The sequence below is a fragment of the Coenobita brevimanus genome, chromosome 27 (genome assembly GCF_032717465.1).
Source record: "Coenobita brevimanus isolate Jiangsu-jjx chromosome 27, ASM3271746v2, whole genome shotgun sequence".
Taxonomy (NCBI): Eukaryota; Metazoa; Arthropoda; class Malacostraca; order Decapoda; family Coenobitidae; genus Coenobita; species Coenobita brevimanus.
Genome location: NC_136980.1, coordinates 24,375,386 through 24,402,541, shown reverse-complemented (window position 1 = coordinate 24,402,541; position 27,156 = coordinate 24,375,386). Strand labels below are relative to the sequence as shown.

General features: G+C 40.9%; 1 protein-coding gene across 1 annotated transcript in view; it reads right to left on the bottom strand.

Annotated features, from left to right (window-relative positions):
* Positions 1–2,455: 2,455 nt before the first annotated feature.
* Positions 2,456–27,156, bottom strand: part of LOC145394510 ((3R)-3-hydroxyacyl-CoA dehydrogenase-like) — a 55,295-nt gene continuing 30,594 nt past the window's right edge. Inside the window, exon 6 of the mRNA XM_080268354.1 lies at positions 2,456–2,580. Coding sequence (XP_080124480.1) covers positions 2,489–2,580 — 92 coding nt within the window. The 3' untranslated portion in view covers positions 2,456–2,488. The remainder of the gene's footprint in view (positions 2,581–27,156) is intronic.

The following is a 27,156-nucleotide window of genomic DNA, read 5'->3' as shown; positions in this document are numbered from 1 at the left end:
AAGAACCTTAGTGTGGGAACTTTGTTTACAAACACTCATTTTCGACAGTGTGTACTGGCTGGTTTGGGAAAAGCTTTGAATTTAGAAACTTGCTTAACCCGCCAGATGCAGGCAGACTTTGGACCCTCATGGCGCCATGATGCCAGGCAATTTTTGACCATTTTTTTTCTTTGCTAGATAGGTTAGAAGTGATGAGAAAACATGGAGAACAACAATAAAAGTATTCACAGAAGCCATGTAGGTCGATTTTGAGGTGGATTCTCCCTGAGCAGACGGCTGAAAACTTCGGAGTAATGCCCATAGACTTCACCCCCCGCTGCTGCCACAGAGCAAGAGGAGGCAGAAGCTCTGCATTTTCGTCATTGGTAACTATGCTATTCAAGCCAAGGACACTCTTGTTGAGTATATATTGAGGCCTAGAGAGTCAGATGAGGCCTAGAGTGGTGTTGGAATATCCCAGCCGATTTTTTTGTGCCTAATTTGACTTCGAGTTTTGGCATATATATCAAATCGCCGACGTACATCGCTGGCACTGTCCGCGCATATAGGGGCCGACATACACGTAGATCTCCGGCACAGAATGGGTTAATAGTTTCTCAAAAATATGGACAGTGTACTTACTGTATTAATGGCAAAATTTACTTTATGTAAACAAATTACAGAGCAGAAAGTGAGCCATATGGAAAACGAATTGTACTCCAATGTGGAACAAGATAGTTATATTATTATCATTTAGACTGTATGGGATGTAACTGAGGATAGGAAGTTTGTGCTTAGGCCAGTGAAAGTAGGTTTGTGAGAAACACTTGCGGGATAAGTCAAGTGATTGGAGTGATTGGTAACTAGAATGTCCAGGAATGGAAGGTTTTTGTCGTTTTTAGGTTCATAAGTGAAATTTATGTCGGCATGTTGGGAGACAACAATCCAAATATTTTTCAATGTGAGCAGGGTTGTTAAATATGAGGAATGTGTCGTCAGTATACCTTTGGTAAAAAAGAAAGAAGAAAGAAAGAAAAGGGGGCTTAAAATTACTGGGACAGTTATTAAGCTTGGTTTGTGCATTATGTCAAAGAAAAAAAAAATGCAAATGAAGAACCTGGTAGTGACCCCATCGCCACACCATGTGTTTGAGTAGAAAGTTTTCCATTAAATGTAAACAGGGATTGGTGGGGTAGCTATCTCCAACAAGCTGTACAATGATTTCCTGTTGAGGCCAACTGAAGTGAAGGTAGAAGTACTGGTGTTGTTTGTGATGAGTCGAGTCGCTTCATGCAAGGGAACATCAAAGCCAGCAGAAATCTGAACCATATATTTATTTGTGCATGGGAAACTGACCAGGGGAACCAAAAATATATTTTTATTGTAAGTGAAGGTACCTTTAAATGAAATGTTGGGTCTTAAAGGTATGTTAGACTTATAAACTTTGGGGAGACCATAAAGATAACCAGGAATAGAACCAGAAGCATACAGACTAATAGGTGCTACTATAGTGTACGGTCTACAGAGATATTTACACTACAGCACTCGGTTAGGATAGGATAGGTTAGATTGGCTAAGTTAGGTTAGGTTAGGTATAGATTAAGACAGGACACGATAGGACAGGATAGGATAAGTTAGGGTTAAGTTTGGACAGGTTAGGATAGGATAGGACAGGATAGGATAGGATAGGTTAGGTTAGGTTAGGTTAGGTTAGGTTAGGTTAGGTTAGGTTAGGCTAGGCTACGATAGGACAGGACAGGATAGAATAGGATAGGTTAGGTTAGGTTGGGTAAGGTTCTGTCATGTCCTAACTCAACCTAACCTAAACTGTTCTATTCTGTCCCAACCTAACATTCTATTCTGTCCTATTGAACTACATTCTAAAATGTCCCATTAGACCACTCGCTATAGTGTAAATGTTCCGGTAGACCACACATTATAGCAGCACCAAGTAACAGTCATTAGTAGTGTCATCAACTTCATCTTTAATACTTCGTAGCAATCTGTTTAGTTTATATTCATGCTTAAGGATGGTAGAAGAAATATCAAAATTAATGACCTTAAATTTAGAGGTGTCGCTGAGAATATGATTAAGCTTAAATTCATATTCATCCTTGTTCAAGTAAACTATGCCCTTTCCTTTGTTGGGGAAGGTAATAATTATATTATAATTATTTAGTGATTTCAAAATCCTATGATATATGCAATCCTCCTTTTCTTTCACATGTGTATAGTATTTTGTAAAAGATTTTGTTTTTGCTAAAGCAGATACATTATGCCGCACATAAATCATGTCTTGGTTGTGGATGTTGTATTCCTTTAAACCTGAACATTATTTCTCAAAAGGTAAGTAGAACTTAACATAGTTTAAACGAAGGGAGGGAGAGCAAAATCCACGTTTAACGACAAAACATCGAATTGGCGTCAATCGTTTAGTTAATATAGATGAAGTCATTTTTAATCCCTCCACAAGGCCTTTGACTAGGGAAGAGAAAGATGTGTATGGTGATCACATGCCGTATCCTCCCGTCACCTCAACACAGGCTCCCACCATGTAGCTGCTCCGCTCGCCCAGCAGAAACGCCACCACTTCAGCCACTTCTGTATTTGGCGAGAAAAAATAAAAAAATAAAGTAAAATAATATAAACACAAGTGCTCGTGGACCCTTCGGGCCCCTCGCACTTGCTCCTGCGAAGGGGGTTTAGGCGTTATGAAGTATGGTTATCTGAGTACAATAATATAGTATGGGTACACTCTCGCGCTGCTATATTTTAGTTATAGCTATGGACAAAAAATTCTACGGAGATCCTATGCCGGGCGCCGGCAGCTGTGTTTTTTTGGTCAAAATGTGATCACTCATTAAATACAGTAAAAGTATTTCAATCGTGATGGGATCAAGTTTTTTCACATAAACGAATTTTTTTGCAATTTTAGTGCCAATTTTGGTGCGATTTGAATGTGTAATTTCGGCTGCCCAAAACACACACACACACACACACACACACACACAGCTAGTGCTATAGTACAGTATATTAGATTTCCAAAACTAAACAAGTTTGTTAAGTTCGTTACGTTTTTCCGTTACCTGGAACTGAAAATAGGGACCTGAATGTAAATCGATGGTTGTGTGTGGTATTCTGGGGGAATGTTTGGGTGATTTCCTTCTCCGTCACACTTGCATGTGTGTGTGACTGTTCCTTGCCACTAAATACTGCCCACGCATGTTGGGTTGAGCCCCGATACTTGTTTCTTCAACTGAAAATCAATCCCTTACCAACTAATTCTTCCCATGTCCCCATCCTTTCTACCGACTTAGTGGTTGGCACAAATATCTAGTTCTTTCCTTTTCCGTCACACACAGTGTATCGTCGTTAGAGGGCTGGGCAGAAAATTTTGACAGAATGTGTTAAGTATGGTAACAATGGAGCTTTGTGATTGATTCCAAGATTTGTCAGTCTTGTTGTGTGATTCTGCTTGCTTACTTGGTTTTTCTTCTCAGACCAACCTCCCCAAATGCCTGTCATCGTAGCCTGCATTCAACCCTCATCCTCCACCTTTCATCTATTATATACCGGTAGTATCATTTCCAACATCAGGCTAGCCTTCAGATTATGTTATGTAGCCCTGCTTTGCCACAGATAATATAATTGCAGTTTCATTATATGATTACGAGGAAGGTTCTAAAACAGAACTGCATTTTCAGGCATTTGATCTAACAATAACCTTATGAGATACAATGGATATAAATGAAAGGCCAGCTTAGGAGTGTACATATTAGACTTATGACAAGTAAAATTAAGGCAGACACGGTTCTTTCTTCTCCCCCCCCCACACACACACACACTGGCACCCAAATCGACTGAGTGTCCCTATACTGGGTCACTCGTTTACCGAGTCATTGTACTCTGTTGAATAATGAACCCTGGCATGTTACAAGCCACAAATGTGGGATGCTGAAGGATGGGAGTATTAATGATGCCTGGGGTGTATCTGAGGTGCGGGTGTTTTGCTTCTTGGGTGTGTCTGGAGTGTATCTGAGAGTCTGTCCAAAGACATAATATGTGATGGAATGTGTCGGGGTGCTGGATACGTTCTGGGTGGATGCAGTTTTGAAAGGTCTGCTGAGATGAAGGCGTCTGACGGCACCAAGCTAGTGGTCACAAATTCTGTTCTTGTACTCATTTGATGCAGTGCTGCCTACTTCTTCCTTCACTTTTATCATTCTTTTTCTGTGTCTGCCCACCTCTTTTCCAATATCTCCCATCTTTCCTGTCACTTCTTTTCAGGTGGCATATCATTAAGTGACAAACATTGTGGCTTCCTGTAAGCCAGGAAACAATTTGCAACGCTGGTTGGTAACCATATAACCAACCCAAACGTCCCTATATGTCAGCAGATGGGTTGGTGGAGAGTTAGTACCCCTCCTCGTAAAACAACAAACTCAAAAACAAATTACGGGATTATGGCATCTTGCTACAGATAGACAGATAGATAGCTTTTTATATCGACTGATGACTAATACTTTCTTCCGTAATAATAATGTGTCGTGTACCAGTACAGTAGGTGCAAGAAAAAGTACTATGTATGACAGAACCATTAATAATGGTGTATCCAGAAGCCATTAAATGTTATTCTGGAGATTAAAATACAAAAAACTTACAAAGTAGGTGAGCTTTCATTCTCTGATATGCTTTGTCCAATTGTTACTATTATAATAAACCTGACAGTCACACAGTCATATTGTAAAATACTGTATTATTTATCAGGGGACAAGATATACTGTATTCATACAAGGGAGCCTACGCGCACTTTTGCCACTAGGTCACACTTCGCCAGACAAATATCGAACTACAGACGATTTCCAATCCAGTCGACCTCCATATGGTTGAATATACTGTAGCTTAAGAAAGACCCCTTTCAGTTGGATGGGCTAAGGAAGGCTATATTGTTGAACCCCTCCAGTTCGAAACCTCTCTCACGATCTGTTTTAATAATGTCTGGAGACAACTTGAATAAAATACATGAAAACGTTGTGACAGAAAGTAGTAAATTTTCAGCAATTCGATCCTTCCACTGCTATATTCCCCATCCAGACGCTTTTGTCAATTTTAGGAAAGGCCTCTCATATTTATCGGTTAATGAGTTAATAAAGGCTGTACCTAACCTACAGTTCAATATGTCCCCTGGAAAGAGTATGAACATGGTACAAAAAACAACCACATGGAAGGTGTTATTATCGGTTGTTCGAAGCCTCCTTTGTTGAGTTCAGCATCCTGCTTCGAATCTTCTGAACCCCTGAAGTCCCCTGCTTCGTCTTTATTACACGTACCCGCCCTGGAGGGGCTCTGGGATAGGTGTTGTTTTCACTCATTTTCTCTGTTTGTTTGTTTGCTTGCTTGTTTGTTTGTCTGTCTGTCTTTCTGGCTGGCTGGCTGTCTGTTAACAATTTTTCGTGAAAACTACTGGTGCGATTTTGACTAAAATTACACGGATGATGGGCTAGGGCCTTCTGATCACCTGATTAAATATTGGGCCAAATTGGGCCAAGGCCCAGGCTGTAGGCCCCCAAAATTTAAATAACGGGGATGCGTATTTTTTGTCGCCATAACTACTTTCAAATTAGTTATATAGACATGAAACCTAAACCTAATGGTGCATCTTTCAAATCTGCTTCCTATATCATGCCTCTTCCCATCAGGGGGTTCACCCCCCAGCTTGCGGTAAAAGGGTCAATGGCAGGTGGGTCGGGCCTAAAGCTTCAAATGGGCATAAAATTGTCAATTTTCACCTGATCTACTACAAATTTGGTATGTGACATCTTTGACTAGATATCCGATTGTGTTTATATGTCAGCACTAAAATGAATGCCGGGGACGGGTTTGCTAAGCCTTGGCAACGCTTCTGTTCACGTTCAGATGATTTTATGCAGCTAAGTAAATCCCTCTCATATTAAAGAAATTAATGAAGGCTTAATCTAACCACTTCAACTGAACTATCTCTCTTAATATGAATAAAACCATCTAAAGATAAGAAGAATAACAAGAAGGGTAATCTGTGCAAGAGGTAATGCCTATTATTCGAACCCTCCTTCAAAGAGTTAATTATCCTGTTTCATATCCACAGGTCCCTTTAAGCTGGCCTGCGAATAAGATATGTCCCATACCATGATAGGGTTAACAGTGACCGTATTCACACTATAGCGGTATTTTCGTCCTGCCCTTTGAGCGGTCATAACCAGTCGCGACACGAGGCTTCCCGTGACGTGATTGGTGTTGAAATTTCTATTGTCAAAATGGCAGCAGGAAAATGTGGCTAATGACACAGCTGAACGATACTGATTGTCGTTAGTTGGAATAAATACTACAAAGGACGCGTCCACGACAGGGTTTACAATAATATTGCTCTCTCTCTCTCTCTCTCTCACACACACACACACACACACACACACACACACACACACACACACACACACACATACACACACACATACACACACACACATACACACACACACACACACACACACACACACACACACACACACACACACACACACACACGCACACCAAAGTTCTGTCCCACCTTTCCCACCATACTTATTCCCCAAGTGCACATGCAAAACACCTACTCTAGTCGATATGTACACCTACACATCCCTCACATACACCCTCATTCGACAGAAAATCATTCTGGAGAAGGAAGGAAGAAAATATCATCATCATCATCAGCCTAGCCTCTTTTTCCCGTCCAAGGATAGAGGATGAACTATTTATGTACAGACAATGTGAATCTCTCAGCTGATCACAAGTATTTTTCTCATAACTCTTATCTCTTTAGTCATGCAAAACAACTCTCTTTTTTCCCTTTACACTCATACCTCTCACTTACATCCCCTCAATCACATTTCGTACTCACACTGTTATCCATCGTTACACATTGTCACCCACTCACACTTATTCACACCTCTCACCCATACCTACATCCTCATCCCCACTGAAACGTCTATACCCACCTTCACCCACACCTGCCTCCACCCACATTCACACCGACATCCACAATCACAACCACCAAAGCATCACACCCTCACTCATTTATACTCACTTCCACAAAAATCCACGCTTGCCTACACCTACATTCACTACAATCACACCCGCATCCACAACCACATCCCAACCATCAAAGCATCACACCCACATATACTCATCTGCATCTAAACCCACACTTACCTACACCTACATTCACAACAAACACACCCACATCCACATCCACATCCACAATCACAACCATCAAAGCATCACACCCACATATACTCATCTGCATATAAACCCACACTTACCTACACCTCACAACAAACACACCCACACCCACATCCACATCCACAATCACAACCATCAAAGCATCACTCAAATTTATACTCACCTGCACCTAAACCCACACTTACCTACACCCACAATAACTACACTCACACCCTCTTACACCTACAATCATGCTTACTTACACCCCCATCCCCACACCTACTATACCCTTTTTACTCTAACTTGTCCTAAAATTTCCATCTATCCATCTTGAATGCTGAGTTGTAACCAAACATGGGGACTCGAGTCTGTGACTCGGACTCGAGTCCGACTCGAGTCGCTGTTTTTGATGACTTGCGACTTGACTTGGACTCGAGAGTAATCTGACTTGACTAGAGACTTGGTCATAAAGACTCGTGACTTGACTCGAGACTTGCAGTTATTTTGACTTGGGACTTGGTTTAAAATGATTCGAGTCTTGGTAAAATCATTATAATGTATTTAGTATAGGAGTTGGATAAATAAACCGTCTGATTCCTCCAGACAAATTGTTCCGTATGGACAGGATCCAGACAGGTCCACTTACAGGCGCACTGCCAAGTTGCCAGCCATACGATCATGATTAACCTGAAATAATATGTGTGACATACATACTTCCAAAGAGAATGATTTAATACCATATATTTTCATCATTTGAGGGTATGCCGTCTGGCAGCAACACAAGAGTAATATAATCGAATGAAAATACGATCATCTGAGAACATAGGCTGCAGCCGCCGCACACTGCAACTTCTGCTAGCAGTCTGTCGTTCGTGATAGATGACAACCTTGTGGTGCGGTCATTCTCCCTTGTGTCTGTCGCTCTGATTTGATCTGTTACTTTTGTCGACATTATGGCTGCGGCAACACCTAACATAATTCTGTTTGCATATAAGGATTTCGAAACCTCACTGGACAAAAGGAGTGCCATTTGTGCAACATGTAAAAAAAAAATTACAGAAAAAACGCTACTACATCAAACTTCGTGCGACGTCTCAAAACACACCCTCAGAGGTAAGTTTCTTTTTTTTTTAAAGCGGGAAATGGGCAAAAATCTAGAGTATAAGGGAGATGCTTTTACTAAGGGAGTCAGTATTTTAGGTACCATATAGGATTATTAACTAGTACCTGGTAACTATATGCAGTTCAAGAACTTCTCGGTAATATCTCTTGGTGTACAAAGTTTACGATGTGACCGCCAGGCGCCAGTCTTTGTTTTCTGAACCTAACCTAACCAAATCTAATCTAAAAATTACTGGGTACACTGAGTGATTGAGTTGGCAGCTGGTGGTCGCCAGTATGTAGGAACTGCTTGTGTAAGTGACATTATTATGATATAATTTAATGCATTAATTTTAAGGTATGGTCGAGGCCGAAGTAGGAATGCTTCCAGAGCCAGACCCAGTGCTTTTGCAAGAGGACACTGAAGAAGATGAGCCACTTAAGACCCCTCGTCTCTTTGCAAGTTACCGTCGTGAAGAATGTCAAAAAGATAGAAACAAATTCAGTGTACAGGGTCAACTTGCTCGATACCTTGAACTATGTACCAAGAGCCAAGTCTGTGATGCTAATGGTGCTCTTAATTACTGGTGGTTTCATCAGGTGCATCTGCCTCATTTATACCAAGTACCTGTTAGGGTCCTTTGTATTCCTGCATCTAGTGCACCGATTGAATTCAGTCATGGTGATATTCTTATGAGACCACATCGTGCAAGACTAAGTGACAAGAACTTAAGTAATCTCATATTTTTGAAGTGCAACAGCAGCAAAACTGACATGTAGACCCGAACAGAATAATAACTTGCAGGTTAACTTTGTTCTCTTTCTGAAGATTTTATATGTGTTTGTTTATTAATCATTGGAATTCAGTTTCTCCTTGTTTACTTACTGAAAATATTTTTTAGTAAGCTCTGATAAGTAAGACCATTTTAAGGTATTATATATCAAATTATACAGTATGTTACATCACTGTTATTAAGTAAAGATAGTTTTCCCTTTCTGTAGGCTGCTGTGGGATGGCGTTCAGTTTCACCATTATGTAAAAAGTATTGAATACTTCATAGATCATATATACATTACTGTGCCATACTGTGAGAATGGGTTGAAAACAGGTATAACTAAAAACTAAGGTTGAGAGAGATGCAGCTACTATAAGATGAAGGTGGTGGTCTTTCCTAGTTTTACTATTTTTAACTGCTAGGTGGTTAGAAGTAAAATACATATCTTGTTCTGGCTACATCCAGATGATATTTAACCCTGTGAGGGAAATAATTACTAGTAGCTCTAGAAACTGTTGTAAAAATTCATGGGGCATTGATAACATTATCATATCTAATTCTTGAATCAACACAGCTTGTTATGAGCAGGTCTTGTTATGAACAGGACTCGAGACTTGACTTGCGACTCGACAAAAATGACTTTCGAATTGACTTGTGACTTGTCACTAAAGACTTGAGACTTGACTTGCGACTTGACGATAAAGACTCGAGACTTGACTCGAGATTTGACAAGGAACACTCGAGACTTGACTCGAGACTTGAAGAAAGTGACTTGTAGACATGTCTGGTTGAAACAATAGATTAACAATAGGACATGGTGCTAATCATGAAGAAGTGCTATATGCAGGATGCAGAGCCGTAGTATCGTCTTATTCTGACACTGACCTACGTGAATTAAGACGCAAAAAGATGGATGTGAAGGCCAGGTTAAGGTAAAAGGACTCTAACACCCACTGACTCAGAGATGGGCGATAAAAGACAGTAGATGAGTGACCTGTGGGTAATATATTCCAGGAAGGGCATCTTCCTAACCTGCATTTGCATAACACTTGAATGAAACAACACATGGTCTCAATCATGGGTTTTTGATTAAATGTTTTATGATAAGGGCGATGTATGATCGGGCATTCACTTTCTTATAGTGAACATGATCTACTTTATGATGTGGAATGGAAGAGCAACAGACAAAATACCAAGGAGGACCCTGCAGGATTAACAAAATAGCAGTCCGATTTTCCTGACTATATTTGCGATTATCATCGGGCTTTCCTTGATGAACCACATATCCAATATCTGTATAATTATGCAGGTATGTGATATTATGGCTTGGTCCTTATATGTGATTTTTCAGTTCAGTAATTTTCACTCCGGGATTATTAAAAAAAAAATATATATATATATATATTCCTAATAGGTGGTGGGGCTCCCACCATCCACTCACTACGTGTAGTGCAACCAACACATAACTGTCCTAAGTGTCAAGCCAAACAGTGTTATGTAGTGCACTGCCCAGTTACACAGAAGTAATGAAGGAGCCGTGACTACCTATACACAACGTTAGGGTAATCATCTGGCTCCGAAATAAAGCAGGGCGAGGGTACCATAGTCGAAATACAGAGTAATTACCTATACCAGAAAGCCTCAAGAATTGATGGAGTGTTTGGTGCAATGCTCGAGCATGAGGTAGAGATAGTAGTAGAATGGATGTGGAAGATGTGCACATTGGCCTGGGAGGAAGGTTAAGTCAGGGAGGAAGTCAGGTATAAGTATTCCCTGTACAGAGGAAAAGGGGAAAAAGAATTGTCAGGTAATCATAGAGGCATTTGTCTTCTTGGTGTATTAGGAAAAGTCTATGGTAGGATACTTAGTGACAAAATTAGAGAAATAACAGAGGCATTAGTTGGAGAAGAACAGGTAGGTTTTAGGAGGGGAAGAGGTTGTATAGATCAGGCATTCATTCCTAGGTCTTTAGTAGAAAAGTTTCTAGAGAAAGGGAAAGAAGTTGTATGCTGCCTTCTTGGATTTGGAGAAAGCATATGACAGGCTGGATAGACAAGGATTGTGGAAAGTAGTAAGAATATATGGAGCAAACGGATAGGTGTTCAATGCCGTGAAGAGTATGTATGAAGGTGCTAAAGCTGGAGTGCATGTGGACAGTGAACTGAGTGAATTTTTCAGTTGGAGGGTTGGATTGAAACAGGGATGTGTCATGCCTCCATTCTTGTTCAATCTGTATATGAATGTGAATATAAAAGAGATACAAGGTAGGGCAGTGGATGTTGGGGCGACCCTAGTGAGAGAGGGCAGTGTGTGGAGACTGCTTGTGCTGTTGTTTGCAGATGATACTGTGTTAAGTGGAGACGAAGGGGAGCTGCAAGGCCTGGTGAATGTCTCTGGGAGAGCGTGTAAGAAACGGAATCTAAAGGAGAATGTTATGGTTTTCAAGAGAAATGAAGTCACTGAATGTACAGTGAAGCTAGATGAAGAGGAAGTGGAAAATGTGAGTGCGTTTAGGTACTTGGATGGTGTGATGAGTAAGGATGGAAGTCCAGAGGGTGAAGTGCTTGAAAGGGTGCAACAAGGAAGAAAGGTTCCTTGTTATTTGAAAGCAGCGATAAGAAACAGGGAAGTGAGCGTGAAGGTGAAAAAGTTACTACATGAGTATCGTGATACTAACTCTAACGTATGGAAGTGAGGCTTGGACGTTGTTGGAGAGATACACGTCAAGAATAAGAGCAGTAGAAATGAGTTTTTTGAGAGAAGCATGTGGAGTCCATGGAGACACTGACAAATGAGGAAGTGAAGGAGCGTTGTGCTGTGGATATGGATGTGTTGGGAAGCGTTAGGAGAAACACATTGTGATGGTTTGGCCATGTGGAGAAGGATGTAGAGCGAGAGACTGATGAGGAGAGTGTATGTGAGTGAACTAGAGGAGGGAAGAGGGTTGGGGAGGCCAAGGATGAGATGGGCGGATGGAGTGTAGAGGTATATGAGAGACGAATGTGTGATCAGAGCAGTGAAATAGCATGGGACAGGGTGACATGGAGGCGATTTGTTTGTGGCCACCCCTTACGGGATTACCGCGTCTGGCAGTAGATCGACAGATAGATAAATATATGGCTATTGGTCAGGCAGGGCCTATCAAGTGAAGGCATGCAATAGCCAGCCATATTGGCTGGTGAGTTTAATTACAAGTTTTTAGTATGGGGAGCAATAATCTTTTGTTCTGATAAATACATATGCATTAATTCTACAGTTTCTTTCTAAACAGAACATTTTTATCTTGCAAATTTTTAGTAACAAGTGGTAAAATGTGGCCTTTTCTTTGTATTATCTTAAATATTTATTTGTATTAGATATTTGTAGGCTACTTCATGTACAAAAAGAAGGCATACTATTTATATTCATGTGTTTATCACCTTTAAATATAAAGTACTAAAGAGGTGAAGTGATAATGGGGATAGTTTTAGTTCTACTCGCTGAGAATCGACTTATAAATCTAAAATCAGTTACATCCTGCTGAGCATGTTCACGTATGATGTTCTTTTCCATAGCTATGAGATCCCTACAGGTGAAAACACCTTTGCAAGACTTCATGGACACCAGGGTCCTCTGCCCGACATCATAACAGTAAATCTTACACAGCTTCAACAAGTCCTTTACCTGAGAGGAAGTAAAAGCCTTAAGTGGGTCTCTCTTATCAAGTTTTTCACTTGTTCCACCTCACCAATACCACATGAATTACCATCGTAATAATGAAAGAATTATGACTTGTCAGGGGAGTGGAACCGTCAGTATATAGCACAACCAAAGATGCGTTATTTACAGAAATATCACGGGGAGTACGAGTCAAAAGCTGATCAGTCGGGGGACAGTCAATTTGTGACACAGTCAAGGATCCGTCAGTACCATCTCCCCTCCTCCCCTGAAGGGGTAGGAGGCAGTAGGGTGTCCACCATAGTAACCACCACTCCCTCATGGGGAAGTGAGAAGAAAGAGAGAACTTGAGCAAAGGACAAGATACCCAGGATAAGACAGTTAAGACCGATCAGTGAGAGGGTCACTCCATAAGTGGGGAAGCAAAGGCTGTGTCAAGAAACAGATACAAACATCTACCGTTAATCTTTACAAAGAAGGTAGGAATATTAGAACTAGTTAACCATATCTAACACCATCCTAATGGTGAACAAAAGCTAATACCGGTGAAGCAGACTTGCAGCTAGAGGAGAGCAAGACAAGCATATCTGTACCTCTACAACCATGCATCAAAGGCCTTCTAAACAAGATGTGAGATAGCCGAGATATTTATACCACTCTAAGTTCCCTCCCCTTTCTCTTGTCAGCCTGAATGACTACACAGGTATACACTGAAAAAAAAAAAAAAAAAAGTTTTGTTTTTTCATGCAATTTTTATATATTTCTGGACCCTGAACTGGAAACTGAAAACCATTTTTGTCCATCACGTAACTTTTTTTGAGAACACTTTTTTTTTAAGTTTTCAGTTATATATTTTTTTTTTATCATTTCACACTATATAGTTATTTATATATGGATATTTTATTGCAGTGATAACATGCTTGAATTTAGTATTTGCTAATATTAAAATCCATGTTGATAACACTATTTTTTTTTTTAATTAAGCCGAATATAGCTGGAGCAGAACACAGGGATGAATCACACCAGCACTAGAGTGCAGCAAACATATCTCAGTGTGGCACTGTTGACCAGTGCACTTGTAAATTACTTTCAGTGGAGTGTTTCTTTTTAAAAAACAGCGATATAAATTGATAATGGTGTTGTTTTACTGAAGAAGTTGTGATATTTATTGATTTTTGTTTCTTTAGCCCCCAAATGCCTGGTTAATTTTCAGCCTGGCACATTCTCACTATGGGCATTTCTGGCAAAATACTGTAGCTCTTTTTCAAACCTTATTATCTGGAAAAGTATATCTTTTAGAGAAGTAACTGAAAAACCATATTACTCACAAACTCTTTTTCTTACAAATGAAACTATCCCCAGGCCTCCAGACTGTCGCGCTGTTGAGTAAGGACGAGTAGAAGGTGAGTGGTTGTCGATGATTTTATGGGGAGTTTCCGAGCGTGGGCTGCTGGCTGTGGCTTGGGCGAACCTGGCTAGCATTGGCAGCACTGACTGGAGTGGTGATTGTTACACTGGCCGGCCTTCCTCCACAAACACCTAAATTTTTACACTTCTCATTTACTTGCCCACAGGCACCGTCATAAGGATGAGTCATCACCTTGTCCTTTTGGTTCACCCTTGATTTTCCAGCAGTAACGGTGGCACTATGCCCCATAGGTGTGTGGTAAAACTTACGCCGTATACTTTTCTTGATTGTTTTCAGGCATTAGTTATAACACTTCCCTTATGTTCAACAGTACTTATACTGTACTTCATATCACAATTATGGTTTATTGTATTTGAAAAAAAAAAAAACATTGCTTACCATACTGCACGCAGGAGAGTTGAGTATGAAGTATACACTTGGTCATAATTTTTTTTTTACTCTTCCCATTCATCGTGAAAATATTGCTTATGTTCTACACAACTTATAAAATTTGTACTTCAAGTCACAAATACATTTCATATCACATCTTTGCAAATATTTCAAGAGTAAGTATTAAAAGACGTTGTACGCAATAATGTCATTTTCTTACATGCACTGGTGGTTTTCTTTCATACATCAGGTAGGGTTACTCATAATATTTCTCATGCATTGCATCACATATTACCATTAACAATTCATTATCATAATTAAAAAATTGTGCACAGCTGTTCAATTTTCTCATAAATAAAAATAAAAAACTTGTGCACTCCCGTTCACTTATCATGTAAACCAAAAAATAAAAACACTTGTAGACACCTGTTCACTTTTCTCATAAACCCCCCAAAGAAACACCTGTGCACACCTGCTCACTTTTCTCATAAACCAAAAAAAAAAAAACATTTGGGCATCTGAGTGGTACTCACAGAAACATTTAGGGCATAGCGAGACCTTGCATTGGGCACACTGGTAGGGGGTTTCCTTCCGCGTGGGGATGCGGCGTTTTGTCTTGCTGCAGACAAGACAGTGCCTGTAGGCCAGACCACCTGCAGGTGTTAGGCCTACGTCAACATGACGATGATGCTGGAAATACAAAATGCAGCTCAGCCTGTCTACCATCACCAGCTGGTATCCTTTGCCTGCCAACTAGCAACTGTGCAGTTGCATACCTTGCAAGCAGCTCACATGCCAGGTCTCTCTCGAACTCTTCCAGAGATAGATTCCTTAGTCAAACCTGCTTGAAAAGTAGGTAACTGTTCAGGACGGCGATATCAAGATGTAAGAATGCCTTATTCTAACAGGATTTATGGAGGCATTCAACTGCCCCAGTCTGCACGTCCGACTTATCAACGAGCCTTATGTTGATGCTGTAGTTGTTGACAGTATTGGGCTCGAACACGGGTTCCCTGGTCCAGTAGTCTGCTTTGCCTGTGTCCTCCATAACTTCCTTAAGAACTGTGGTCAACATGTTAACCTTACTCTTTTCGTGCCATGTAAGGGCTAACATGTTGCCACATTTCTGGGTCAGGAGGGCAGCTTTCTCCATTTTTTCTGGGAAAGATAGAAAATTATTTCTTCCTGCAAAACAGTTCCACAGGACCCAGTACCACGTTCATGTAAATTCCTGGTCAATGCGGGGGAAGTGTAATAATTGTCAGTGTTCAGGATGTGGTGCTCATTGAAGTACCTGTTCATGAGCACCTTTACGACTGATGACGAGAAACGGGGATCATCGCTAATTATATCAACATCTGTAGCTGAATAAACTATTACATCAAGCACATATCCAGTTTGGCAGTCACAGAGGACAAAGAAATTCAGTCCAAAATGGTGACGCTTTGAAGGCACAAACTGAATAAATGCTACGCGGCCCAAGAACAACACAATCAGCTCTTCAATAACCACTTTCTGAAATGGTTGGAAAAGCCTGGCAAACGACTCCTTCAGCATGGTCAGGATAGGTCTTATTTTTCATAACCGGTCATTGGGAGATGACCCATAGTTCCTGCTGAAGTGAAGAAACAGGAAGATGGCCAGGTACACCCACGGACAAATGTGATGACGCCTCTCCATCCTCACTGTGAACATGAAACTGTGACGAGTGAATCCGAAGCACCTAGTAAACATCACACCATACAGAGGCCACCGAGGTGGGGAGGTGGGGGTGAGGAGACCGATGAGTGAGGGGGAGGGGTGAGGTCAAGTGATTCATCACGGTAGTGCTGTAAGCTTGCCTCTACCCAAAGTTATATTACTAATAACTGATACGTTTATTGTACAAAATGTATAAATCGTTTCGTTATCGTGAAAGGAAGTTTGATGTAATCTCCCAATAAATTCCTACAAACATGATATGCTGTCACATATTACATTGCTGGTCGCACCTTCCTCCGAGAGGAAGGAGTAGTTGCAAGGAGAGTGGAAAGGTTACAAGAGGATGAGAAAAAGGCAGAGTATAAGAGAGAATTGGAGGAACGATTGGGCAATTATGAATTGGAGCAGATGGGAGACGTGGAAGGTGTGTGTAAGATATTTACAGAAGAAATATGTGCAGCATGTGATGTGGTGTGTGGAAGGAAGAGAAGACGGAGGGGGGAGCAAGGAACAGCGTGGTGGACTGAAGAGGCGAAACAGGCTGTGGCACAAAAGAAGAAAGCATACAATGAATGGATGAGAAATAGGGGCGTGGAAGAAGTTGAGAGGCGGAAGAGAGAGTTATATGTGGAAAGGAAGAGAGAGGTGAAAAGATTAGTAAGAGAGAGTAAGAAGAGAGTGGATGAGGAATTTGGAAGGAATTTGAGTGTAAAGTGGAGGGACTGTAAGAAAATGTTCTGGAGAGAAGTGAAAAGAGTAAGACAGGGTGGAAGTGAAGTTAGCAGGGGAGTGAAAGATAAAAATGGTAGATTACTAGTGGAGAAGGGAGAAAAAGTGAGCAGATGGAGAGAGCACTTTAAGGAATTGTTGAGCGTAGAGGATGGAAGTAATACGAGTATAAGTGGCTGGGGAATGGCTGGGAGAAGGAGGGAGGTGAGAAGACAGGAAGAAATCAGTAAGATAGAAGTTGTGGAAGCAATGAAGAAAGTTAAATCGGGGAAAGCCCCAGGAATTGATGGAGTGTGTGGTGAAATGCAGAAGCATGGGGGAGAGATAGTAGCAGAATGAATGTGGAAGATGTGCAGATTGGCCTGGGAGGAAGGTAGAGTCCCGGAGGATTGGAAGTCAGGTATAATTATTCCCTTGTACAAAGGAAAAGGGGAAAAAGAAGTGTGTGGTAATCATAGGGGCATTTGTCTTCGTAGTATAATAGGAAAAGTGTATGGTAGGATACTTATAGACAGAGTTAGAGAAAAAACGGAGAAATTAGTTGGAGAAGAACAGGGAGGCTTTAGGAAGGGAAGAGGTTGTGTAGATCAGATATTCATTCTTAGATCTTTAGGGGAAAAGTTTCTAGAGAAGGGAAAGAAGTTGTATGCGGCTTTCATGGATTTGGAGAAAGCATATGACAGGGTGGATAGACAAGGATTGTGGAAAGTGGGAAGTTGTTGAATGCTGTGAAGAGTATGTACGATGGTGCGAAGGCTGCAGTGCGTGTGGATGGTGAACTAAGTGAATTTTTCTCTTTGAAAGTTGGTTTGAAACAGGGATGTGTCATGTCTCCATGGTTGTTCAATCTGTACATGGATGGGGTAATAAAAGAGGTACAAGGTAGGGTAGTGGATGTTGGAGTGGCCCTGGTGAGAGAGGATAGTGTTTGGAAACTCCCTGTACTGTTGTTTGCAGATGATACTGTGTTGTTGAGTGAAGACGAAGGGGAGCTGCAAGGCTTGGTGGATGAGTTTGAGAGAGTGTGTAAGAAACGGAACCTAAAGGTGAATGTTGGGAAGAGTAAAGTGATGGTATTTGAGAGAGGTGAAGTTAGTGAATGTACAGACAGCGAGGTTGGATGGTGAGGAATTGGAAAATGTGAGTACGTTTAAGTACTTGGGTAGTGTGATGAGTAAGGATGGAGGTTTGGAGGGTGAAGTGCTTGAAAGGGTACAGCAGGGAAGAAAGGTTGCTGGTTCCTTGAAAGCAGTGTTAAGAAACAGGGAAGTGAGCATGGAAGTGAAAAAGTTACTACATGACAGTATTGTGATACCAACTCTGACGAACGGAAGTGAAGCTTGGATATTGTTGGAAGGACACAAGTCAAGAGTGAGAGCAGTGGAAATGAGTTATTTAAGAGGAGACTGTGGAGTCACGTGGAGAGAGAGGCTGATGAATGAGGATATAAAGGAGCGTTGTGGTGTGGATGTGGATGTGATAGGAAGCGTTATGAGGAACACACGGAGGTGGTTTGGCCATATGGAGAGGATGGAGGGTGAAAGACTGACGAAGAGAGTGTATGTGAGTGAGGTGGAGGGGGGAAGAGGGAGGGGGAGGCCGAGGATGAGATGGAGGGATGGGGTGGAGAGGTATATGAGAGAGAGGGGTGTGAGTTGGGAGCAGGGCAGTGAAATGGCGGGGGACAGGGAGACTTGGAGGCGATTTGTTTGTGGCCACCCCAAACGGGATTGATGCGTCTGGCAATAGATAGATAGATAGACCTTCCTCCCTTCTCTCCTCCCAGCCTGGGTTGCTAGACCCTTTGGCACGACCCTCATGTTTGTTCCTTTCCATTCCACACCTCGCTTGGCACATTGCTGCAAGTCGATTTACAGGTTAATTAGTTGATGTGGCTGAGGTATTACGATGCAGGTTAACGCACATTCTACGACGGTAATGTGAATTATAAATATAGATGAACCAGAAAGCAGAGCTAACATTACAGTGTTACCTAGGAAAGAGTAAATGCTGTTTAATAACAGTGATGCACTACCCATTTGCACATGTTAACAGTTCATATTGTGATACACAATTTGTTATTAGGTGTTTAGGTCGTGATTATTTTAATCAGTGGACTGTGATAGGTGATATCATCATACCAGATCTCACAGTGTTCACACATCTGTATGGTGAGCTAGTTATAGCACATAACGTCATGTAGGACAGTTATTTTGATGTCTCTTACCCTGATGAAGGATTGTTGCTTATTTGTGTAATGAAGACAATGCATGATATATAAACACAGCATATTACTTATCAATAATGACTTTCTACAATATCCATGTAAATGATGATACAGGGATCATACGTAACAATATATTCAAAAACATAACTATAAGAAAGCAGATATTATTAGGTCAGTAATCTGTCAAGTCACCCTGTGCATCAACAACTTCATTTAGTCTTTTTGGCACAGACTCTACCAGATTCATGCAATTGTTTGGTTGGCAACTTGCAGAGTTCCACACATCATATGCTTTATGTTTAATGGCAAGGCGTTTCCTTACTTCTCCCACATTTCAGTCCTGACTCATTATTAACCAAAAATTTTCACAGGGGTTAATGTCACACCTCTTACTGGACCAGTCAATAACTACTATCTCTGGGTGTTCTGCGAACCAATGTTTCACTATTCTGCTGTTATTGACAGGACTGCTATCCTTCACATCAATGATGGGTTCAGGTTCAGGAATTGCCAAAGTTAGCCCAAATGGCAACATAACTTCTTCCAACATCCCTCATACTATGTCTTCTGGAATTAAGCGAGAGTTTACCACAAACATTTATTCAAGATAGAGAAACAAACCATGAATTTCATAAACTAATAATAGTAATAGTAATATAACTCTAAAGGCAAGCATATACTACTGCCGTTATGAATCACTTGACCCCACCCCTCCCCATCTCCTCCAACTAGCCAAACTCCCCCTCACTTACCGGTCTTCTCACCCCCACCCTCCAACCTCGGTGGCCCCTGTGTGGTGTGAACTTTACGAGGTGCTTTGGGTTCACACGTCATGGCTTCATGGTTCACAGTGAGGATGGAGATGCGTCAACACATTTGTCCGTTGGTGTGCCTATCATAGGCCATATAATTTTCAAACACAGGTGTGTCCACAAGTTCGCCTACCGACCAATAATCATGGAACATGTTTTGTAATGTGGGCCATCATCATTGTCAAAGCCAGCCACACAAACAACTCCGCCATCTCCACTGGTACCCAGTCCTTCATTTTGTCACTTTCGGCGGCCAAAATATCCAGCCGGTGCCCACTGATTGCCTGATGGTAATTGATTTCTGCCACCAGGTGCTCCATAATGGCAGTGGTGAAGATGGCCCTGGAAAAGGACATCATAGTCCTGGGGCTGGAAAACAGCGTATCATACTGCACACCTGCCTCTTGAACATCAAAGGCAGGCACACTGGGCTCAAATCCTTCCCCCTTCGCTCACACAAAGGCATCAACTTTTCCAACACCAGGGAGCCTTGGCCGTGATTTTTGGCCGTCACGCCTTTTCACACCACGTGCATGCCCATGCCCATGCCCACGTGCATGCATGGGGACAACCACGGGCAGGGAGTGAAGGGGAAGGAGAGGCAGAAGTGAAGGAGTATGGGGATGATGTCTCACCTGATGCGGGGCTTCCCTGGGGAGATGCTGGCGGCCCCATCACACCATGTTGGCGCTGAGGGGAACTTTCCACACCTGAAGGTCCAGCTAATGAGGATAATGCCCTCGAAGTGCTGGGTTGTGGTGACGAGGGACGTTGGAAAGTGAGACTGTGGCAAACTGGCCGCAAGACTGGTGGTGAGATGAGGTAGTGGCGTTTATGGAGATGACCATCACCATCTCCCTCACTTTCTTGGTGACCAGGGTCATCCACCTCTTCCTCAGACGTGCAGTCGTCACTGTCATAGTCCCTGCCCTCCTCCTGTAGCAATTTGAGAGCCTTTTCAGGAGTCTCGGGGCAGGTCGGGGACAGAGAGCGCGACACATCACTTTCAACATGGTAGCTTCCCCCTGCTTTGGAGGAAGTCTCACCCCTCGCACTAAGAGAAGACACAGTTTCCCGAAGGGCACAAGCTATGGCACTGTCACTAAGCCCTTTTCTCAGTAGCAAGGGCTCAACCTTGACAGGAGTCGATGTTGCAGTAGTCCCGGAGCATGAGGGGACAGAATTGGATGACGAGGCTAAGGAAGATATCACTCCACATTGTAATAATGACATGGAGAAACTGAACCATGCATCCATGGGGTACCTTGGGTTCCTCCCTACCCTATGGTTATGAGAGAAGATGGGTGCAGGTTCAAACGGGGGCCCGACTCTGATGTGTATGCACATTTCCTGACGAATGGGGGTTAAAGTTATATTTAAGTTTTGTTGTACTGTTTACGATCATATTATGGCATTTAGAGGTTGTGTGAACAGTCCTGATCTTTTTCGTTACATTTAGGGAAAGTTTGTAGTAAAAAGAAAGAGAGAACATAAAACCTTTTGCTAAAAAAAAAAAAAAAACGTTATTACACCTATTTCGAATAAAACTTGGTTACCAGGACACAGACTGGGTCCCTCACAGTGTCTGCTCTGTTTGTGTTGATGAGCTAAGACAATGGACAAAAGGTAAAAGAAGGCTCTTGCTTTTGGTATTCCGGTGATATGGAAGGGACCCAAAATCATAGTAACGACTGGTGCTTTTTGTTCCTGCAAAGTTCAAAGACACACACAAAAAATCAGAAAATGTTATCCTATTCTTTTATCAGCAGTAAGACCTGTACCACAATGACCTGGTCTACTAATCCCTACTCTACCTGATAGTCTTAATTATGTAGAAACTCACTCAGAGAAAGAAAGTGCTGCAGTAGACAATGAAGAATTTGTCCCAACGTGTTCAAGCCATGAGCCACAGCCATTCTTTCAGGATGAACTTATGATTTGGTAGGAGACCTTGGTATCCCCAAAGATGCTGCAGAGGTCTTGGGGTCCCGATTAAAAGATAAAAGCTTATTACATCCAGGCACAACTTTCTCTTGGTACCGAAATAGAGAAAATGAGTTTGCACTATATTTCAAGAAAGATGGATGCTTGGTTTATCGCACTGACATAAGTGGCCTAATGCAGAAACTTGTCAGAGATTATAGTGCAGAAGAATGGAGACTATTTATAGATTCATCTAAAAGCAGCCTGAAAGCAGTATTTCTTCATAATCGTAATAAATATGCATCAATACCTATTGCTCATTTTGTGCATTAAAAAGAAACATACAAGAATTTGGCAAATCTTCTCGAGATAATCAACTACAATGAACACTGTTCGTTCATATGTGGGGACCTGAAAGTGCTGTGTATCTTATTGGGTCAGCAGTCGGGGTATACAATAGTCAAATGTTTTCTCTGTGAGCCAAGGACTTACATTGGGTTCAGAAGGAATGGTCAGATAGAAAAAATCTACAGCTTGGTGCCAAAAACATCATCAGACCTAGTATGGAGAATGGAGATAGTGCTGCTACCACCGCTTCATATTAAGCTTGGATTAATGAAGTAGTTTGTCAAAGCCCTATCAGAAGATGGAGCCTGTTTTATGTATTTGTGCCGAAAGCTTCCTGGTTTGTCTGCAGCTAAATTGAAAGAGGGTGTATTCTGGCCCTGTTATTGGAAATCTGATTTCCGGTGCAGAATTTCATAGTGCGCTGAACGACCTGGAACGAGAGGCTTGGGCACCATTCAGAGAAGTAATTTCATAGTTCTAGGGTAACAATAAGTATCCATATTACAAAGAAACTATGTGGAATTTGTTAGTCAAATTTAAGGAGCTGGATTGGAATATCAGCATCAAAGTTTAGTTTTTCTATCCTCATTTGGAATTTTTCCCCAGAAATCATGGAGCAGTGATCGAAGAACAGGGTGAAAGATTCCATCAGGATACTATCAAGGACATGGAAAGAAGGTACCAGGGAAATTGGGATGTCAATATGATGGTGGACTGCTGCTGGGTGATTCATAGTGATGCACCAGAAAAAGTGTACAAACGACTGGCCACGAAACGAAATTTTGGAGCAAAGAAACTGAGAAGTTTCAACGAGTAGAGAGGTTATATGTGAGTAATAGAATATATAGTATTATTTCCTTTATGTATATGTTTGAAACTAAATATTTTTTAATTTTCAGTTAATTTAGAACAATATTGTATATATCGATTGAAACTTATAATACCGGTATGCTATGTTTTAAGCATTTTTTTGTGTGTGTCATAATTTGATTTGATGGAAACATTCTTTATGATTTTTTTTATTGTGTTCATAAGTGCAATAAGAAATAACTACTCAGAATTAAACAGTTTTTAATTACTTTAATTTTGCAGACCTTTGCTACCTATACGAAAATTCTATTATCCAACCCTATCCCTGTATAAGCAAAATTTATCCGCTTATGCATCCGTACCTCTATTTTTCCAGCCCCTTGGAAAGAAGCAAATATCCATCCTGTTCCTAAAAAGGTGGCAACTTCTGATCCATGAAACTATAGCCCAATTGTAATAACTTCTGTTCTCGGTAAAGTTTTTGAGACACTTATTAACAAACACATAGTCAAGCATCTAGAAACCAATAAATTGATTAATGATCGGCAGTATGGATTTAGACAGGAACGTTCAACTGTAGATATTCTTTGCCTTCTTACCCATCAGATTAACAAAACAATGGACCAACATGGTGAAACACACACAGTAGCACTTGATATTTCAAAACCATTTCACAGAGTATGGCACCAGGCCTTATTGTCTAAGATGTCACACTATGGCCTTGCATCACTTGTTCCTCTAATTTCTTCTTAACTTCATAGTACAAAAATACTGGTCATCGTAGATGGAATTTATTCTCAGTTTCATTCCATAAATGCTGGCGTACCTCAGGGATCAGTTTTGGCGCCAACCCTCTTTCTCATTCATATACAGTAAATGACCTTCTATCTGTCACGCACAACCCCATACACTTTTATGCTGATGACTCGACCCTTCATAGTTCTTTCACATTTAGTACCTCCTTTACACAATGTGATATATTAAATTCCCAAATAAACACAGCAATTTCTCTGAACCGGACCTTTCTCAAATTAATCAATGGGGACAAAAAAATCTGGTCTCATTTAATGCTCAGAAAACTAAATACATTAATTTCTCCAATAGAAAGAATCCCTCAGACTCTTACATAATTTTAAATGATGTCAGTATTCCCATATCCACCACAATTGATATCCTAGGAGTTACATTAAACCCCAACCCAAGCTTGACAGCTTATGTTAAATCCCTTGCTAAAAATGCTTCTAAAAACTGGGACTTATAAGTACAGAGTTCGTGAGTTCTTCACTGATGGCCACAATATACAAAAGTCATGTACGTTCTCAGATCGAATACTGTTCACCACTGTGGAGTGGATGTGGAGCGGTTGCATTAAGGCAGTTGGACAAAATTCAAAATAAATCAATAACCCTGCCATAACGCAGGACCTTCCTCCATTATCAGTACGTAGAGATGTTGCTTCTTTAGCACTATTTTATCGATATTTTTACCGTAAGTGCTCTAACGAACTGTCTTCAATTGTGCCTCCCCTTCACATTTTCTCCCGAAATACTCGGGCTGCTGGGAAAGCCCATGAATTCACACTCTCTCCTCCACAATGCAGAACCTTTGCTTATCGTAATTCATTTATCCCCAGAACTACTACTCTCTGGAAATCACTTCCTGGGAGTTGCTTCCCACATACATTTAATCCTCTTGATTTTAAGTCCAATTGTTATAAGTATTTTATGAATGGAGGATGCCTTTAAGCACATGGACCTATTTTTTTCCTTTGTTTTTCATTCCTCCATTCATTATCAAAAAAAAAAAAAAAAATGCTATCCTTGCTGTATACCTACATGGAATGAAAAATCTGTTCCTATGTTTTTTTTTTTTTTTACACAAACGCGAGGTGCTTCCACTAATTTTCTCATTCGTTTAATCAGATCTTTTTAAATGACAAGCCTTTTCCAACCCGGGCAAATGATTGTGCTGATGTATGTGCAACGCTAGGGAATTATATATTCTGTGACGCCGTACATCTGCTTTGCAGTCTGCTACCTTTGTATCCATTCATTGTCCTGTTTCCTCTATGTACTGTACATTTTTGAGCGTCCACTGCACGGTATGCTGAAAACTACACTGTTTTTATATTCATTTCCTTTCATTTTTTATGTCACCATATCTCCTATTGTACGTTTTGAGGATGCTGCGATCCTAAGCTCTACTTTCTGTAAGTACTGTACTTGTTAATAGCCGTAACTTTGGCTGGGTTGCAGACAGTTACATATCTTGTGTGCAGACAGTTACATATCTTGTATTGTCATAGATTTATTGAATATTGGCATCATTTCTTTTTCATGATATCAGTAGCCTTCCTTTTTAGTTTTAACAACTTACTTAACGTACTGCATAGCTTTTTCAAGGTTTGTATTATGTATTAAGAAGGAATGCCATCAGGTAGGCATGCTGTTATATGTAAAAGAAAAAAAAAAAAAGACCAGAGGCTAGTCTCATTTTACTTGCATAAAAGATAACGTCGTGTATTTACTACACTTCCTTCAAGCAAGGAAGATATATCAGTTGTAGTTCTTGTGCAGCAGTACACTTCTGAACTAGTATGTGGAAAAATGTTAAAGTTGAAGCATCCTGTCCCACGACACGCCTATTAATATCTCAGTGTGCTGTGGGCGTGTAATAAATTGTTGATGTCAGTCAATGACTATCATAGTCCACCCTGTATTTTGTCTTAGGGGCATTCTTGTATTAATGGGATAGAAGATAACAAAAAAAAAAAAAAAATACCATGCAGTTCCTACGTTTGTGTCATATCAGAATAGTTAGGTTCTACATTTTCAAGAATGGTTAGGTTATTACCCGTCCCCGTCCCGGAGGGGCTAGGGGGCGAGTATTATTTTCACTCGGTTTGTCTGTCTGTTTGTTTATTTGTTTGTCTGTCTGTCTGTCCGTCTGTTTGTTAACAACTTTACGCAAAAACTACTGGTGCGATTTTGACTAAAATTGCAGGGATGATGGGCTATGACCTTCTGATCATCTGATTAAATTTTGGGCACACTGGGCCAAGGCCAAGGCTGTAGGACAATAAGATGTTAAAAAAAAGGGGGGGGACGGTAATTTTTTTTTTCTCACGATAACTCCTTCCTAATTCGCCATATCGACATGAAACCAAAACCTAAAGGTTCATCTTTCAAATCTGCATTTCATAACATGCCTCATTACACCAGGGGGGTCCCCCCCCCCCAAGTTAGCGGCGGGAGGTGTAAAATGTCAAATGGGTATAAAATCGTCAATTTTGACCCAATTTACTCAAATTTGATATGCAAAACCTTTGACTAAAATAATATCCTGTTGTGGTTATACGTCAGCACTAAGATGACTCCCGGGGACGTGTCTGCTGTGCCTTGCCACCGCTTCTTGTTTATCTTGGTTTGATTACTTCTCTTTGACAAAATAAATTAGTTATTATTGAAAGAAGTGGGTCTGGCACAACACTTCACTGCCATTTTGGGTGAAGTTGTCAGGTGTTGCAGAAGAAAACTGCCTAAGCATGATGAATAACAGAACCCAATTATCGAGAGTTCATGTGGAGTTAGAAGCAAATATATACTCCAAATACGGTACATGTTTGAGAGCAGAAAATTGAGCTAGTGACAGTTTATTATTTTCTATAGTTTATTTCTTATAGGCATGAATTGAGATACAGAGATCCACTACACCCTCTGAAAGTCAGTGATGAATACCCCATACCATACTAGTGATGTCTGAGTCAATGACAGCCCTCTTTCTGTGGGATACTGGCACCACAAAATGCGAGACACACGCAAGTCAATACACATTCTGTTACTAGTGCTTCCGAATTTATTGTACTTTAACAGCGTGATTAGGAATTCAACAGTGGTACAATGATACAATAATTGTGCTGGCCTCACCTTATTTGGTTGCAGTACGTTTAATACTCACGTATTTCTTTATGAAAAATCTGAGGAGAGACACGTCTATTGTAGGTAAAAATGTCTTAGCTACGGAAGCCCATGCCACAGCCTAATAAAGGCGCTGTCATCA